The sequence below is a fragment of the Microcebus murinus genome, chromosome X, assembly GCF_040939455.1.
Source record: "Microcebus murinus isolate Inina chromosome X, M.murinus_Inina_mat1.0, whole genome shotgun sequence".
NCBI lineage: Eukaryota > Metazoa > Chordata > Mammalia > Primates > Cheirogaleidae > Microcebus > Microcebus murinus.
Window position 1 is genome coordinate 55,824,433 of NC_134136.1, and position 18,774 is coordinate 55,843,206.

General features: G+C 53.0%; 1 protein-coding gene across 1 annotated transcript; it reads right to left on the reverse strand.

The window, feature by feature from the left end:
* Positions 1-6,255: 6,255 nt before the first annotated feature.
* APLN (apelin) lies at positions 6,256-15,992 on the reverse strand. Its single transcript, XM_020284939.2, has 3 exons — positions 15,587-15,992; positions 9,564-9,735; positions 6,256-8,853 (listed from the first exon to the last, which is right to left on the reverse strand). The coding sequence occupies exons 1-2, from the start codon at positions 15,651-15,653 to the stop codon at positions 9,569-9,571; spliced, it is 234 nt and encodes a 77-aa protein (XP_020140528.1). The 5' UTR covers positions 15,654-15,992; the 3' UTR covers positions 6,256-8,853; positions 9,564-9,568.
* Positions 15,993-18,774: the final 2,782 nt, after the last annotated feature.

Genomic DNA, 18,774 nt, shown 5'->3' on the forward strand with positions numbered 1-18,774 from the left:
CTACATCTTGTGCTGGAAGGTACAATAGCTGTATTCTCTCATCATCACTGTCAGCATTGTCACCTCCATCGCATTTACCCCCATGCTTGGTCTGGTGAGGAAGTGTGTGGTTGGCAAGCACAAGGGCTTTCAGGGGGGAGGGGACAAGCCTGGGTTCCAATCCCAGCCTTACCTGCAGGTGACCCTCAGAGCTAAGGGGGGAGCATCCAGTAAGACGTCATGGGGGCTGGGCGCGGTGGCTCACGCCTGTAATCCTAACACTCTGGGAGGCCAAGGTGGGAGGATTGCTTGAGGTCAGGAGTTCAAGACCAGCCTCAGCAAAAGAGAGACCCTGTCTCTACTAAAAATAGAAAAAATCAGCTGGGCGTGGTGGCATGCACCTGTAGTCCCAGCTACTCGTGAGGCTGAGGCAGAAGGATTGCTTGAGCCCAGGAGTTTGAGGTTGCTGTGAGCTAGGCTGACACCACGGCACTCTAGCCCGGGCAACAGAGTGAGACTATATCTCAAAAAAAAAAAAGACTTCATGGGGAAGGTGGGTCTTTGCTGAATCGGGTGGAGAACCTGGGAAGCAAAGTCTGGAGAGACAAGAGGAGCACCAGAAATGGGGTTTGGGTAACTAAGGCTGAAGTCTTCCCAGCTTCTGCTTCTTGAAAGGTAGGGATGAAGCTTCCTCCCTGGTAGGTCCCACGGAGGCCAGTGCGCAGGCTCAGGGCCCGGGCAGCGATGGGGCAGGGGATACAGAGGGTGCTAGGGCAGCGATAGGAAGCAAGGGCTGGCACCCCCGCACCACATGCCTCCTCCCAGAGGCAAGGCAAGGGGCAAGTCTTATCCACTGTCCCTCCCATGGTGTCCTACACAGGGCAGGCATTTTTTTAGCCGTCTAGGGGATTGATTATTTGGGGTAGGGGCAGGCAAGAGGGCTTTTCTTGTGCTTGGCTTCTGAAAGTTTGGGCTTAGGGTGAGGGAGGTCAGATTCCTTTTGAAGTTTGCACAAGGCCTGGGACCTAAAACTTGACTGGCCATTTGGGAGTGGAGATGGCGAGGGAGAAGGCTGTGGAGCTGAGCTGGGAGGTGGCCTAGGGCAGGGGGTGGCGGGGAGGAAGGAGGAGAATCAGATTGGAAGATCTCTGACATGCTAGAGGTGGGAGAGGCTGAGACCCCCACACACACTCCATCCCTCAGTGGGATCTCTTCCCTTCCTTCTTTGCTTATCCTCCTGTACCTGTCCACGTCTCTCACACCTAAGGAGTTGAGAATTCTGAGAGGACAAGAGAGAAACTCTAGGCTGGTGACTAGAGACTGTCACCAGCCTCTAGCCCACACTTGCCAAGGAGAGAGCCAGAGACGTTCCTGCCTGGACGGACAAGTGAGCATTGTCTTCCGGGCAGACCTCCCACCGCCCTGCAGACACAAGCAGTCCTGCTGCCCTCCCCCATGAGGCCTGACTGGATGCTCCCCTTATCCCTCAAGGTCACCTGCAGGTGAGGCCAAGATGGGAACCCAGGCTTGTCCCCTGCCCCCTGACTTGTGCTTGCCAACCACATACTTCCTCGCCAGACCAAGCATGGCCATAACTGCGACAAAAGGTGATGAGCGTGCCAGAGCAGAGCCATCTCCTACAGTTGAGAGGTGACTGCAGCCCTGCAGGGAATGTTTGGCATTTCAAAAGTGCCTTTGCCTTCCTCTGAAGCAATGCCACCTGGCTTCTCTTGGTTCATTTGCACATACCACAGAAGATCCTCAGACAACAAACAACTTAGCCTCTCAACGCCTCAGTTTCCTCAGCTGTAAAATGAGGTTATGATAGGGACAGGTGAAGTTCTTTGAACAGTGCTTAGCACAGGAGAAGTACTCTGTAAGAGTTTGCTAGAATTATCTAGCTATGTCCCCTTAAGCAGGTCACTTTCCCTAAGTCCCACTTTCTTTATCTGTAAAAATGAAGAGGCTTGGGGTACTGAGTGACCCCCCCAGGCTCCTGTCAGCTCTGACCTTCTAGGATTCTATGTGTCTGAGGTAGGGAGAGTAGAGATTGTTGTCCTATGAAAATAGATGAGTGGGAAATAGGACCCCCAAAAGATGAACTGACCTGCCTGGAGTTACACAGCCAGTTACTGGCCAAACTGGGCTTAGGATCTGAGGCTCAGAACTTCTGGTTTCATGCCACTGGGTAGCTCAGCAGCAGCCTGCACGATGGGGGAAGTATGAAATAGAGGCTCCAGCAGCCCCTGGGGTTAAGAGAAGCTCACATAGACCCATATAACGCAGCAGTGGCCTTCCTCCCTGGATTAGGTTCCCATTTTCCTGTCATGTGTTCGATTCTTCTCCCAAAACGTCTCCCTACAGGTCCCTGTGGCAGACCCTGGACTCCCTCCGGAGGGCAGCCTGAAGCACCCCCACTGTTTGCTGGGACCCCAACAATGCCCTATTCACAGGAGGTGCTTTGCACGCACCCACCCACCCAAGTGGCCCGGGTGGGTGAGGAGGCTGAGGCCCAGAAAGGTCAAGGAGAGAAGTCGCTAAGCTGGCCAGCAAACCCTGGGCAGAAGCAGATTTAGAACCGGAACCCAGGGTTCTGGGTCCCTGGCCTCTTGTAGAAAGGAACCATGAGGGTTGGGCAGGTGTCCTGAGACGCATGCCTGGCTTCACAATTTCAGCCCAGGGTCCCCGGATCAGGGGTTGTTGACAAGCACTTAGCACCCCTGGAGAGGCTCCTTGCCTGCTGCCCAAGCTAAGGCTGCTGCAAGGGGAAATGCTGAGGGCCTAAGCTGTCCCTGGAGAGGCATTATGGGTTGTCTAGGAGACTGGAAGTTTCCAGTGGCTGAGACACATTCAGGGTTGGGAAAGCGGCCCCCTAGCAGGAGCAAGGCAGCTGTCATAGTCTGTGTTCTGTTATGACAGAATAACACAGACTGAGTAATTTATAAAGAAGTTTATTTATCTCACAGTTCTGGAGGCTAAGACATCCAAGATCATGGCACTGGCATCTGGTGAGGGCCTTCCTGCTGCACCATAACATGGCAGAGGGTACCACATGGCAAGAGGGTAAGAAGAGCATGCCAGCTCAGGTCTCTCTTCCTCTTCTTACAAAGCCACTAGTCCCATCATGGAGGCTTCACCCCATGACCTTATCTGATCCTAATTACCTCCTAATAACTCCACCTCCAAATACCACCAACATATAAATTTAGGGATTTGGTTTCTAACACATGAAATCTGGGGAACACATTCAAACCATAACAGCTGCTGACTCGAGCTGAGGACAGCCCCAGATTTGAGGCTTGACTCACCAATTAGTGGCTCTGTGAATTTGAACAAGCAACCTGACCTCCTTGAGCCTGTTTCCCCATATAAATTGGGTACAATGATGGCTGCCCTGCCCACTCCTCAGGGCTAGAGTGAGGCCTAGAAGAGATAACAATAGCTCCCACTTAATGAACTCCTAACACCGGCCAGGCACTGTGCCAAACACTTCACCTGCATCATCGTGTTCAATCCTGACCACAGCACTGTGACGTAGGCAGCGGCATCCTGCCCAACGCGGACACCCAGACTCACCCGGATCAAGACCCTTGCCGCAAGGTCACACAGATGAGTCAATGGTGGTGCCAGGATTGGAACACTCATCTGACTCCAGACTCCCCCTTCCACCGAAAGCACTTTGATAGTATGATTATTATCAGAGGCCATCTCATAACCAGTTTATCAAATTCTCTGAATTCAAGACCTTGCTGCAAAACATAAATCTTCCCTTAGGCCCCAGGCAAGGATTCTAGGACTGAGTTGAAGGGCTTGCTGGTGATTCATTTGAAACAGAGTTGGGCAAACTATGGCCCGCCTCCTGTTTTTTTTAAATAAACTTTCGTTGGAACACAGCCACACCCATTGGTTTATGTTTGAGTAGTTGGGAAAGAGACCATCTGGCCCACGAAGTCAAAAATACTACCTGTCCCCTGATTTGAACCATTCAAGGAAGCGCACTGGCTGCTGCTCTGGCCTCTGGCTGAAGTCCAAGACAGCAGCAAAGGGAGTCCCTTGCTGGGCTCCCTCTCTAAGCACTGGCCACTATGTAGGGGAAACTGGCTTATGAAAGGAAGCCTAAAGAGGCCATCCTTTTGTGGATTCCAGAGAAATGCTGGCTGAGTCAGTGGCCTTTCTCAAGGCAGGAGAGGAAGGTATTAAGTAGATCTCTGCAGTCTCCTTTGGCAGTTAGCTGGCACAGGGTCACTCTGGTCAGAAAGAAACTTTGGATTGAGAAATTTCAGTCAAATAACCTTTGGGCCTGAAAAATAGAATTATATAAGGACCTCAGAATGGCCGCTTAGGCCAGGCCTTATGGTTCCCCGAGCAGCGGAGGAGCACAGTCCCAGTTGGGGGTGCCAAGTCAGCCAGGGCTTATGGAAGAGTCTGAAATGTTAGGTTTCAAAGCAACTCTGGCTCATTTTACACCACACCTGGCTGGGGACCTTGTGAAAAGCCTGTGTGGTCTGAGTCCGTTTGCCTCGCTAATCTCATTTTGGAGTCTGCCTAACTTCCAGATGGGTTTGAAGGAGTGTTGTTTTTCAGGTTCTCTGCCCCCCACCCTTCAGCTTTACCATCCAGGACCTCCTGTTCAGGAACAGTTAAGTGAACTCCTTTTTCTTTGTCTTTTTTTTTTTTTTTTTGAGACAGAGTCTCACTGTGTTGCCTGGGCTAGAGTGCTGTGGTATCAGCCTAGCTCACAACAACCTCAAACTCCTGGGCTCAAGCAATCCTCCTGCCTCAGCCTCCTGAGTAGCTGGGACTACAGGCATGCGCCACTATGCCCGGCTAATTTTTTTCTATTTTTACTTGTTTGGCTAATTTCTTTCTATTATTAGTAGAGACAGGGTCTCGCTCTTGCTCGGGCTGGTCTCGAACTCCTGAACTCAAACAATCCTCCCGCCTTGGCCTCCCAGAGTGCTAGGAGTATAGGCATGAATCACTACGCCCGGCCCTTTTTCTTTTTCTAAAGCTCTGCATTTTGAAAAACAGCCCCCCTACTCTGACTCTATCATATTTACTTGATCAAGTCAAGATATCTCCAGAGGGTGGCCACCAGCTTTCCTTCCCCTCATCCCCTGCCTCGAGGAGGTCACACTTACATCCACCCACTAGCATCCAGTTGACTGCATATGCCCTGTGGACCCTGGTGGCCTCATCCTCTGGTCTTCTTAAGCAAAAGCTATTGGGCCTTCCAGGACCGATTTTAATCACTCAGCCTCCACTAGCCTTCCCCGACCTCACCAGTTCACACCACGCCGTTTTGTACTCCAAATTCCCATTGCACTTACTGAAAATACCAAACACATTTTGTACTTAATCCTTCTCTCTAGCTAGGGGACCTTCCGTAGTACTGTAGAAAGAGTTTGTATTCTAGAATTTGAAGATCAGATTCCAGAATCACTTACTAGCAAAGAGATTTGGGGCAAGTCACTTCACTTCTCTAAGTCTGTTTTCTCATGTAAAATGGGGACAGTGGCCTGTGTGACCTGATTGTAAAAATAGGGACAATGGTCTGTGTGATCCAGTTGTAAGAGTGATAAACTGAGTGAATATTTTTGGAGAGCTCTGAAAACAGTTAAAGGGCTGCACATCTATGGATCAGTATTAAGTTGTCCTGCCCCTCCCAAGCCCTTCTCCTTGGTTTCATGTGAAATTAGAACTTTGGGTGTGATTAGGGAGGTAACAGACCAATCAGCATAAAGCCAACTTGCCCGAAACCTCTGCCTAAAACCAGTTCCTCTGATGACCAGCTTGCCTAAAAGTCAAACTAGTAATTTTAAAATAAGGCATTTTGCACAAATTTTCCTAAGAGGAATTTCCAATGCAACGTTGCGTTTTTAAATCACTATGTCACAATTTGCAGCATTCTGTCAATGGTGAGATTGTTTTCTATGCTTGTGGGTGACTTTTTCTATTTTATCTCCTAGTGAGCAGTTTTATGACTTTTTAGCAAGTTTGTCTAAAAACCTGTTCTTTAAAATTGTCTATTTCTAGCACTAAATACATGTCAAATCTATAGAATTTCCCACAAGATTTATCAAATGCACCCATTTTGATCACTCCTGTCTCCTTCTCACTGGGTTTTGCTCTGCATTGTGTATGCCTATGTGCACCTAATGGGTTTATTAGCCAAATTAGCATATACCCAGTGTTCCTTTCTGTTCTGCAAGATATTGGCATTTTGACAACAAGCAAGAAGTGAGACAGATGGGGCAGAATTGTATTGAACTCCTTGAATTTTATTTTTCAGGTGATCTCATTTATCAAGCAACTCCACTTTGTAAAATATAAAATGATACATACAAAGTCATTACCAACTGTATTTATTGCTGAAAACATAACATTTTTCAAGAAAGGCAAACTGGCTAAAAAGTCCTGAAAGTGTTCAAAAGTAGGTAAAAAAGAAGAAGACACCCACCAAGGATACAAAACAATCTTTAGTAGAGCTCCATTTAATCAGCATGTTTTTCAATAAATTGCTTTTTTTAAAAATCCTTTAAATGACATTGCCAAAAAAAAAAAATATATATATATATATATTAGGACACCCAAACAGACGGCAAAAAAACTTAAGAGTGAGCTGGATTTTATGTGAACATAGGGATTCCTTTTGTGAGCTTATGGCAAATCAGTTTGAGGCCAGTTGACTTAGAACTGATTTGGGATGCAGGCACTTACCTCCCTGCAATATGTGGGCATGGGGACAACTGTGGCTCTCAGGGGAAAGGAACACTCCTCCTGAACATGACCTCCAAGAGTAAGGGCGAATTGTCAGCTTTTAACTGTTTATTACAAAGACATATTTACACAGAATAATCTTTACAAACACAATGAATACAATTATGGGAAGGGGACAATTTCTTAATGAAAAGGGCCTTAATATCTTTGTATAAATTAGTATAAGAATCATACACAACCACTTTAAATAAGACAGTCCCCCCTCGGCCCACCCACTACCCTCCTCTGCCCCGTATCTCCCACTTCCTCAGCCACCCCGCTTTCTCCTCCTCCCCATGGGGCTGGGCTTGGCTGCAGGCTGATGAGAAAGGAGACGCAGAAAGGAGGGGGAAGAAAAGCCCAGTCCCTGGTGGGGGCATCAGTGGCAGAAGACACTTTCTGGACATTGGCCAGTCCCCACTCCAAGCATGAGGGGTGTGGGAGAGGCTGGTGTCCAGCCTGGCTCCCCAGGGCGGGCCTTGAAGCAGCAGCAGTGTTAGCAGCAGCAGAGGGAAAGGACTCAGGGGAGGAGGACAGGTAGACATTGGGGTTACTGTGGGACTTGGGGGACCCTCACTCCCCCTGCCCCCACACATACATAGCGGGGCATCAGGCTCTTGTATTCTCTTTTCTGCCTCCTGGGAGGCCTCTAAGAAGGAAACCTGCTCAGGAGAAAGGTGAGTGACAGAGCCCCCATGCAGGGAAGGGCTGCTGTAGGCCCCTCATGGAAGCTGGGGTCTCCTGGGGGGCTATCCCACCTGCGCTTCCTCCCATCTTTTCCTCCTTCCTTCCCTTCCTTTCCTTTCCTTCCCTCTTCTCCGCTATCTGCCCCCTCCCTCCCCCAAGGAAAGACCACAGGGAAGAAGGTCCAGTTAACAGGAAGGGAAGGCTATTGACCTCAAGAGTTAAGGCTACCTTTGGCTCACAGAAAAACACTGTTGGGGTTTGAATGATAGTCTCAGTGCTTGAGCGGCCCCTATTACAGTACCCCAGGCTGGGAATGCTGCCCGAATGGGGGCAGCTGGCCAATTCTGGAAGCTTTTGGCCCAGCTGGGGAAGGCGAGGGAGGTGGGAGCAGCTCCGTCCCCCACAACAGGGCAGTTCACAGCCAGCTTGCCTCTCTCTCCCCATCCCAGCCGCCCCCAGCCCCAACCTCAGGAAAAGGCACTTCATTTGTTTTGAAAAGACATCATCGAGAGTGGAGAGGACATCATAAAGCTGGGAGACTCCGTCCCCATCCTGGTTCTGCAATAACCCTGAGCAGGTCACTCCCCTCTCCAGGCCTGTTTTTGCAGGCGTTTGCATAAGGCGGCTGATCTCCTAGGGTCCTTTGGGCTCTGATATTCTGTCATTCTTGGCATCAACAACTTTCCTGTTTGGTTTTTACTCCTGGGAGGGTATAGAGCTGTGTCGGGCCTGGCACCCTCCCCTCCTGACCTAGAGCTTGACTTGGCTTGGGGGGAGGGGGCGGATAGGGAGTGTTAGGAGGCACAGGAGGTGAGACAAGTGACAAAGTACTTCATGGGCCCCTTTCCTTCACCTCCTCCTTAGCTGAGCTCAAACACCAGGAGGAGGAAGAAGTGCTTCCACCCCCTTCTCCAGGGTGCCGCCCCTCCGCCCTCCCCCCATTTCAGTGCACCTGGATCCCAGCACCCAACCCCTCCAGCTAGAGCGCCTGTCACTGCGCATGTCTGTATTCTTCTCTGGAAGCCGGGCCAGAGGTCCAGCTGACAAGAAAACATGGGCTGCTAGAGCCCACTGACCACTGAGGACCAGAGCATTTCCACCTGGCCCCGGGGGGAACACACAAGGTTGGGGAGTTAGATGGGAGAGGCAGGGACTAGAGCGCAGGGCGGAGGAGGAGAAGGAAGGGCTTCCAGGGCTGGGTCTCCCGGGTCAATCCGGGAGGGGCCAAGAAGATGGGCTGGATGGATCCTGGGGAAAGGGAATTGTGGGCGCCATTTGGGGAGCTGGTGGGTGAGAAGAGCTGGGACCATCAGCAGCTAGAACAGGTGTGAGACGAAAGCTGAATGGATATGAGGGCTCCGGAGAAGCAGACCAAGGCATGGAGCACAGAGAGCTGCAGTGCGTGGGCACTCAGGGGCCCCTTCAGTCCTAAAGAGACAAAAACAACAAGAGAGAAGTCACTGGTGTGGTCTAGGCCAGAAGAACCCACCAGGAAAGGAGAGGAGACAGCTTTCATCTCCCCACGGCCCAGCCCTGAATGTAAAGCCCCAGTCCCTGGGTTGGGGCCACCCTGTCCCTGCTGCAGCGGGAGAGACAGCAGGCCGGGCCTCAGGGGCAGGCTTAGGCCCTGCTCTCTCTGCAGCTGCCTGGATTCTTCCCCGCTTCCCACGGCCCTGGCAACCTCAGCCACAACTGTCCTCCTGCTCTCTGTCCCAAACCCTGCAAGGCTCTCTGCCTCCTCCCCCCTCTCTGGTGACGACTCACACCGGACACGTGTAGGCTTGCCCTGGGCATCCCAGTCATCAAAGCCTGCCAGGATTCTAGAATTCTCCAACCGGGCCAGCCTGCCCAACCCCAGGCAGCAGGTGGAGAGGAGCCAGCACCCAACTCTTGGGGAGTCGGGAGATTGGTCTCAAGCATCTAGCCCCTCTCTAGACCTCAGTCTCCCCTTCTGTACAATGAAAGGGTGATACAGCTGTTCCAGAAGCTCCATGCCAGTTCCCAGCCCCTATGCCTGTATGGTGCTAGGACTGCTTGGTAGATGTGTTTGACCAGTGATGAGTGGCAGGGCCACCCAGCTTCCAGGCTGTCCCTTCCCCTCCCTTTTGGCGCTGCCCACTGACCAGAGGCTCAAGTACCTGCTTCAGAAAGGCATGGGGCCCTTATGGGAGAGGCGTGGCCGCTGGCGGCGGAATTTCCTCCGACCTCCCTGCCAAGGCCCTGGTCCATTCCTTGAGGCTCTGGGCTGCACCAGGTGGCGGACTTTGCCTTCCTCCAGCCCCTTCCCCTCAGGAGGCTGCATCAGGGGCCCTGCAGGAAGAAGAAAGTCTGTTAGTGGAGAAGGCTGATGAAAATAGGCAGGGCCTCAGAGCACAGGCCCCACCCAGGGGCAACTCTCCATGAGGTGGCACTCCTCATAGCTCTCCTTTGGTTTTTCTTTTCCATCTTGAAAAATCTACAATTTGTACACTATCCCGGGGCAAACAGAACCCACGACTCACATCTTGCCATTGATGAAGCTGATTCTATGTCCTTTTGACAGTTAAATCATGTTTCTAACAGGCACAAATGTGTTCTTTCTTTTGGAACGTCATTGAGTGGTTGCACTTTGGGACATCATGCCTGTACTTGGCTGGGATGCAGGAGGCAGGACCCCCTATAGCACCCCTGAAAATGGTACACTTCAAACATTTCAGACATATGACATTACAATGACTGCCCCCAATGTACCCATCATCCAAATTCAACAACCATCCAGATGGAGTCACATACGTTTTAGTTACCCATTTTTTTTTTCTTGGCTGCAGTATTTTAAAGCAAATGATGAGCATCATCCCATTGTACTCCTACACCCTTCAATATGCAGGGTGACCTACTTTTGAGTACTAGAGACCTCGTGTCTCACCCCTGGGCATCTCATAGGTGGTCAGGCATCATGGTTAGGCTCACTCATGCTCCCAAGTCCTCCCTGTGGATGTTGCTGGGTGGGGGGTGGGAGCTGTTTCTGACTCAGTGTGCCTCATACTGGGCTCTACTCAGCCCATGACCAGATTTAGAGCCCAGGAAATACTGCATGGATGAATGAATAAATGAATGAATGGATGAATGAGACAATGGTCACCTGTGCACCAGGAGGGGGCTGCGCTGCTATAGTGGGCACCTCCCACCAATGCCCTATGTCCTGTTATTCCCAGCTCACACTCCCCATCCTGTGTCTGATGTAAATTCCTCCCATTCCAACCCCACCTGGCTTCTATTCTGCACTCTGGGGCTCCTCTCTACATCTATCCACATCTGGCTTAGAGTAGAAGATTCCTGATGCCAGACTAAGCCCTGACAACAGAATCCAAGTGCTGCTGGGTGCTCTTGGGTGCAATGAGGGGGAAGGTATGCAGGCTGGAGTGGAGCAGTCCAGCCAGAGAAGCTGAGCTGCCTCCTCCCCCCAGATAAGCCTGGCCAGCGGCAGGCAGTGCAGAGAGACGAGACGGTGCTGGGGAAGAGGTGGTCGGGCGGGGTGCTTGTGCAATGCCCAGCACAGGGCTGGCCTGCACAAATACGGTGTCTGAGGCCAGTGATAATGAATACCAGTCTCTCCCCCACCCACACCATCAGATTGGCCTTCAGTGCACCCCTGTCCCTTGAGCCCCATTGCCATCCATCCAGGAATCCCCACCACTAGCTCAGAGTTTCCATATAGTCTCCTGTTGGCTGCCCGCCCCTCAGTCATACTCCTTCCTGGCAGCTCCTCCTTCCCTCCTCCCCTGCCTCCAACATCCCCATGCTCTGGTTCCTTCCTTGGCGCCTGGCTCGTGTGAGTCCTCCTCCGCTTGCACACAATTTCCAGGCATTTAGCCTCCTCTTGGGCCAAAGGTTGGCGGGGTTTGTCCTTAGGGCCCTCTTTCGCCCAGGCTCCCAGCCTGCTGCTCTCCTCACTCACACCCAGACACACCCACCCCACCGGCACAGGCATCCTCTCTAACCCTCGCCCCCCTCCCCTTCTTCCCCAGGAAAATCACCAGCCTATGAAGGCCCTGCCTGCTGTTCACTGGGGTCATTTGCTTCACTGTTCACACTTCCATGCTAATAGTCAGGGTGGATCAACATGTCAATTCATCCCCTAAACCTATAACCTATGAGAATGAAAAGAAAAATTACATTAGCACTTTGGAGCAGTAGGTATGCATGGACAAGCGGGCTGCTTTTGTCTGACTGTCATAGAGCTACCCTCTTGGTGCCATCTGTGAGGGGGCGGCGGCTGGGGAGGGAGAGGAGGGAAAAACTTTCACTAAGCCCCCCACCTCAGCAGCTTCAGCTTCTGGCCTGAGTCTTGGGGTCCCCTCAAGGCTCACCCTCCCCACTAAGGGTAGATGCTACTAAGGAGTCCACACCGATCACAGGGGGTGGGAGGACAGTAAGGACTGTGCTGAGGGTGCAGCCAGGCACAGGGAAAGGACTCAAGGGACCTTGTGAAGTGAACCAACCGAGTGAAGCCTCGTGTCTCGCTTCCATGCCTTCAACTATTGGGAGGGGGTAAGGGATGGGGAAATGGAATGGCACAGGCCATTGTACCCCAGGGGCCCAGTGGGCATGGAGAAGAGAGGCACGGTGCCAACAGGGGGAGGGTGTCATCTCCATGTGCTCAGCACCTGAGACTGTGAGTGTGGCAGTCAGGAAGGGAGCGCTGGGGAAAAAGGCCCTAAGGGGCAGGAGGCCAAGCTGGGAATGGGACAGGATGCGAAGCGGGAATGGTGGCTCTGACTCTGGCCAGGAAGATGTCTAGACCCTAGACCTGCAGAGAAGAGCTACCGTGAGCTGACTGAGCACTCAGCCAGGCCCTGGAGAGCAGCCACCCAGCAGCCCCTGGCCTCTTGCATCTCTCCCATTGGGTGGAGGGCTCATTGTCCTCTATGTCACCCAAAGTCTGCAGACACCTCCCGCACTGAGAGCCCATTGCCCACCTGTTTCCTACTTTTGATACTGGGTCTGGCTCACAGTCAGATAAGCTGACACCTGAAACCCTGGCTTTATCCTGTCCAAAGGGACAAATTAGAAGCTGTTGATTCTCATCTCTGTACAAAAGAATTCCCGTTTAGAAATGGGAGCCATCTCTAATGCACTTAAATAGCTTCTTCCAATTCATTCGCTACTTAAAAGGAGAATGGAGCCATCCCCCAAAGAATGTCACACCTAGAGGGACTGGAGCTATCGCTTGCTGAAGCGCCATCAGCAATGAAGCTACAGCATCTCCACACTGAGAACCGCAGTCAGGGAGAGGACAGGATTGGACTTTCATGCAACCTGAATGCCAACTCTGCCGATGCACAAAGAGGTACGTGTGACTTTTCAGGAACGTGCCAGCCTCGCCAGGAATGACGCACCTGTTTTATCCTCTCATGAGCTGGCCTGTCTTGTGATTTCTTTAAAAGCCCATACGGGTGTTCTGGTGGGGAACCTGCTGGCAATGCCCTTCCACTGCTCTGTGGTCCTGCACGTATCTCTTTGCCCAGCTTCCCACTCCAGCTGCCTTCTCCAGTGCCCTGTGCTATCTCCGAGTGCCAGCTCTGTTGCCCTCGGACACATAGTGGTCTGGCAGCCTGGCCCTCCGCTTCACTTGCATTAGCGAAGGCCTGGCTCAGGTTACATGGGTGCTTAGTGTTTAGGACTGAGGATGGAGAGGAGATGCCCCCTCCCTGAGTATGGCAGCTACAGTAGACTGTCCTGACACTGCCACTGCGACTGCACAACTGCACACTTGGAGCTGGGGCTGGGGACGGGGAGGAGGAGGGGAGAAAGAGAGGTGCTTAGACAAAGACCAAGGGACACTTGGCCCTGGCCCAGGAGCTCTCAGACCCAGAAGAGCAAAGTGTATCCGAGGTCAGGAGGCAGTGGAGGAGTGTGTGTGGTCGAGAGGAGGGAGAGAGGGGGTGGACATTCCAAGTCAGAACAGAGTGTGGAGAGGAGGAAGCATGGTTTTCAGGCCCAGAACTTTGACTGGGGACTCTGGCTGGGGACAGCATGCAAGTCTGGGCCGAGGACAAGATAGTTCTGCGATCCCTGTTTTTAACACAGGACAGGACGCAAGAGGAATAGGACGTGTACCTGGACCCTTGGCTGGTGGCCACCTCCAGGCTCCAGGAGAGGTCAGGGGGTGGAGAAGGTAGTAGAAGCCTCAGAAGTTTCCAGTACTAGGCTTAAGCAAAATATGAGGGCAATGAATTTACCAAAACCAGGGTGTGCAGATGACCTAATGAAGAAAGGTGAATTAAAGCAAGAAGTGACAAGCTCTGGGCCAGACACACATGGTGCTCCCATAGCCTGGCCAACTTCCCTTCCCTTAAAACCAGTTATCTTTTTTACCAATATTGCCCCAACAGCTCGACCCCAAGAGGGTTCGAGTGGTGGTCTGTTGGTCCCGGGTCTCCCCATAGCTTCTGGAAGGCAGATCCAGAAGCCCCACCTTCCTCTGGGACACCCTCTCTGCACCCACTCTTTTTCTTCCCTGAAGGCACCACTTGGACTATCTGCCTGTGGTGGTATCACGTGAGTGTTTTGTCTTGCCAGCTACGCCAGATGGTAGGCTTCTGGAGGGCAGGCCCGTGTGGTGTCTTTCATTTGTATCTTTTGCTCCATTCTCTCCATGGCCTGCCTGACAGGAGTTTCTAAGGAACAAGCCTCCTTCCTTCTCACCAAGGGAGTCTTGAAGAGGGAGACCACTGACAGCCACCTGGAGGCAGGAGGTGCCAGACCCAACCAACGCGCCTTCCTCAGAAGGCAGGTGGTGCTCCCAGGGCCAGACCAGGTCCGAAAAGCAAGAGCAGAAAAAGGAGGTGGCCTACAAAGAGGCAGGCAGAACTGGCCAGGCCCCTTGGAGGCTCCTGGGCTGCATGCCATCCTCCTGTTCTGGAGGGTTTGGAATCAAGTAGGGCCCTCTGCCCTTCCTCTAGGAACTTGCTGCCCTGCCCTCTCCTTCTCTCTGCTCTCACCTCCCTGTGACTCCAGCTCTGGCACTGGCATTAGTCCACCTGGTCTCAGCCTTCCCCTTCTGTGGTGCCAGGCGCAGCAATGACAGCCAGATCACAGGACTGTGGCAGCTGGAGGTGGGAGCTGGCAGCCCCAGGAGACACTGACGCATGGAGGACAGGCAGCCCCGGATGGGGCTGCTGGGGAGTTGGTGGGGACCAGGTTTGGGCGGGCAAGGGAGCACTGGTGCCAAGCATTGCCAGGTGGGGGGTGTGGTGCAGGTGGGGTGAAAGGACTCCCCTTCCCTGAGCTCCATGGAGAGGTCAGGTCAGGTGCTGTGTTTCCTCCTCTGGTGTGTGAAGACAGGGGGACTAAGGTGAAGCATGCCCGTGCCTGGCACAGAGGAGAGGGGGAGGCTGAAGCCAGGATATGGGAGACCCAGGTCCCCAGAAATGGATGGATGCAATGGGGAGGGCGTCCTGTGCAGGGGAGGAGAGCAGCCAGGACCTTGGGGTAAGGGAGGAGAAGACCAGCCCAGCCTGGCTTTGCCTGGCCCGGCCAGCCCTGCCTGGGGGAAGCTGCCTCTGCTCTGCTCACACGCAAGCTGAAAGTAGCAAACGCTGTGCTCCACGCCGCCTCTGCCCTTCACCGCGCTCCTGCCTATGCAACAAGTGTCACGTCTGCATATTGGCACATCACCCCAGTGGCCTGCGCTCCTGGACCGACCGGCAGCCCCTAACCTCCAGGAGACAGCAGATCTTCAACGTGGGAGCCCAGCCCACCCTGCCCCAGTCAGTTCCCTCCATCGACCCATGAGGGGAGCGGGCATGTCCCTCTCCACACACCCCCACCACGTGGGGTGCGGGGCGTGGGACACATAGCACACGTCTGTGGCCCGGAGCTCCACGGACTGCGAGGGGCGGTCAGGACGGGCAAGGCGCCAGACAAGTGATGCCCGAAGCAGCGCCGAGCCCCCCAGAAGAAACGTCCCCGTGGCCGGCCGCCCACTGACCCGGGGCGCCCTGTCAATCGGCCGCCTGGCGCGGCGGCGCGTGGCTGCTGCTGCTCGGCTCGCGCCGGGCTCCCCGGGAGGCGGGCGAGGCGGGCGGGGCGCGCGTGGGGCGGAGGGCGGGGAGCGCGCCGGCTGCAGCCGGGGAGCCGCGAGGGAGCGCGGGCTAGCAGGAGGGAGGCGCGCACTCACCTCCACACACCGCGGTCAAGGAGAGCCAGAGCAGCAGGAGCGCCTGCACGCAGAGCCGCAGATTCATGCTGCTCCTCTGGCCGCGGGCCCCGGCGAGCCTGCGGAAGGGCGGAGAGGCCCGGCGCCCGGAGGCACAGCGAGGCGCGAGCCGCAGCCGGCGCGTGCGGGCGCGGAGCTCGCGTGGCTCCCGGGCCGCTTGAGTGTGCGCGCCCGAGCCCTGCAGCAGGCTGCCGGCCGCCGCGCCCGCTAGCCGCCTCCGCTCTCCTGCAGCCTCCCTCTCCCGCCGCGGGGCAGCGCCGCGAAGCTGGCCTCGGCGGCTCCGGGGCGGCAGCGGCGAGCTCTTTCTGAGCGACTGGCTACTCAGCCGCGGCTCCAACTGCCCGAGGCCCTGGCTGCCAGCGAGAAAGCTCCCCGCTCACTCCAAGGGCTGCATTTTGTAGCTTGTGGCTTGGCCGCGAGCCCACTTGGTCATGTGGTCATCGAGGGGGGGGGTTGGAGGGGGGCAGGAAGAGAGAGAGGGAGAGCGCCTCCCGCACCGCCCCCCTCCCGGCACGCACTCTGCAGCCCCAGCCAGGGCGCGAGAGGAACCCCGAGGTGGCCCCACAACAAAGGCTGCGCTGCCTCTCGGACAACCCACAACTGCTCCCCGGACAATGCCCGCCTGGCCAAGAGCCAGAGGGTTTGCAGAGACCTGAAGGATTTCAAACACAGGAAGCATTTGGGGCGGTGGAGGGGCACACTTAACCCTTTCTCACCTCGCTTCCTTAACAGCTGTCAGGAAACCTGGGCGCTCAGGGAAGGACCCAGTCCAGGCTGCCCGGTCTCATCTCCTCCACTTCTGACCCTAACCCTGGTCCTTCCCCTTGCCACTCCTCAGCAACAAGGGTTTGGTCAAGACCCCCACACACCAGCCCTCCTCTCTCCTCTGTGTCTTCAACTAGGTTTGAATTGGGGTGACTGCCTAGGCTGTGCCCAAGGCTTGATTAATTGCCCAGCACCCTGTTTCTCCTACCCTCCCCCAGGAGGCACCCTCTACCTGGAATACCCCCACCCCACCCCGCCCTTCCATGAGCTCTTCATTCTTGCAGCAACACCTCAAATCCCATCTCACCCAGAGGCCTTCCCAGGATAACAATAATCTAGGAGGGGCTGCCCTTCAGCTCCTCCTAACCGTTGGGACACGCCACAGCTCCTAGGGTGTCTGTCTCCTTTCTAGTTCCCCATCGTTAATTTACCTAACTCCAGCAGTCTAGGCTGGATTGGTTTTGCACGTACTTGGGATTCCCCTTCATAAGGAGGTCCTAAAGTTGTTTGCCTTTCCAAACTAGAATGTTAACTCCTTCTACAGCCTAGGAGCTCCCAAGGAATGGGGGTTCTTCCTGCATCAGACTGGGAATCCCCTAAGATAAGGACCCTGTCTTCTCATTCTGGATCTCTCCAAAGTCCCCAATATCCTGCTCTGCACATAGGTGGCACTCAACACATGTTAAAAGACTAAATCAAAAGGTGTTTCTACCTTTCAGCAAACCAGGCAGTTCGCTTGAAATGTTAAGTCCGGATTTACACAGAAGATACATTGGATGGTGTTTATATGTGCCATAAAAGGCATGAGAGACCATGGTATATTTAAAATGTTTTTGAAATGTTATAAAAATTCAGCATATATACACTGTATGTATTAGTCTCCCTCCACCAGAATTGTCACCTCCACGAGAGAGGGATCTTTGCTTTGTTCAAGGCTGTGTCCTCAGACCTAGAATACTGCCTAGGACATGATTAGAGCTCAATACATAATTACATGAATGAAATTTTCAAAAACAGCCCTACTGCCAAAATCGAGGTAGCGGGAAGGGGACAAGATAGGGCTCTCATGAACAGCCTATGGCCCCATTAGCCACAGTCAAGCAGGAAAGGGCATATGAAGCAAAGCACCTCTCTTCATCCACAGGACCCAGGCTGTGAGTGACAGGCAAGGGTAGCATGAGATCCTTCTCCCTTGGCTACCCCCTGGAAAGAATGTTCCAACCAAGAGAAGAAACACATAGCCTCTAGACTCCACCCTCATCTGCTATAGGGCCTTGCCATTGTCACCTGAATTTACTGGGTCTCGTGGAGGTGATAATCTCTGTTCTACCTTCTTTAAGAGATTAAATGAGATACTGTATCTGAAGGTACTGTGCAAATTGGGAATAAGTTCTTGCAGGGTTGTTTTTAAGAACCTTGGTGCTCCAACCCCTGATTGGGCAAGCCCATGCACACCCAAATAAATGTTCCCCATAAGTAGGTTAACAGAAGCCTTCGTTTTTAATTGTACCTTTGCTACAGTGTATATAGGTTCTTACTAAGTAGTTACAGTATTTAGTGCCTTCCAATACAGTATCTACTAACCACATTTCAAATGAAGTTTAAAATTCAGTTCCTCAGTCACACTGGCCACATTTCAATTGCTCAATAGCCACATATGGCTAGTGGCTACTATATTGGGCAGAACAGAATAGAACCTTTCAGTCATCACAGAAAGTTCTACTGGCTAGAGCACTCATTCATTCTTCCTTTTTCTATAATCCTTTTCCCCACCTTACCTAGTCTTCAAAATGCACAAGGTAAGGGGGGAAAAAAACCACAAAAGCAAACCAATACAAATTCAAGCCAAGCAACAATAAATTGAAGGCATGCATTTAAGGTAAGATTTAAAGAGCTGAACACTTTTCAAAATCTAGTCCTTCTTTCCACTTAACCAAATTGCATCCATTTTTGTAGTCCCAGATCCAAGATTTCATCTTCCTTCTTTCTCAGGCCACTCTCTCCCATGGTGACTTTGCCCTCTCCGTACGTAACAGCCATGGCTGTACCTTTCATTGGTAGTAACTCTCACGGTACCTTGTGAACACCTTTGCATTTGCACGCCATGCTCTGGGGGCCTTCTGTCATTCTGCAGAGATGCCCACCACTGCGTCCATTCTGGAATCAAGGCTGATAAGGCAAGGAATGCAATCACTGCTCACTCAGAACCCCTTGTAGGCTCCCATATCTCTCAATATTATATGGAAATGACCAGTTTTTTATATCCGACTCCCCCTGCCAGACTTTAAGGTCACAGGAATGATATATTCCCCAACTGCTTGTCAAATAAATAAATAACTGTTGGCAAAACTCTGTACTGTCTTTTGTTCAGGAAGATACTGTTG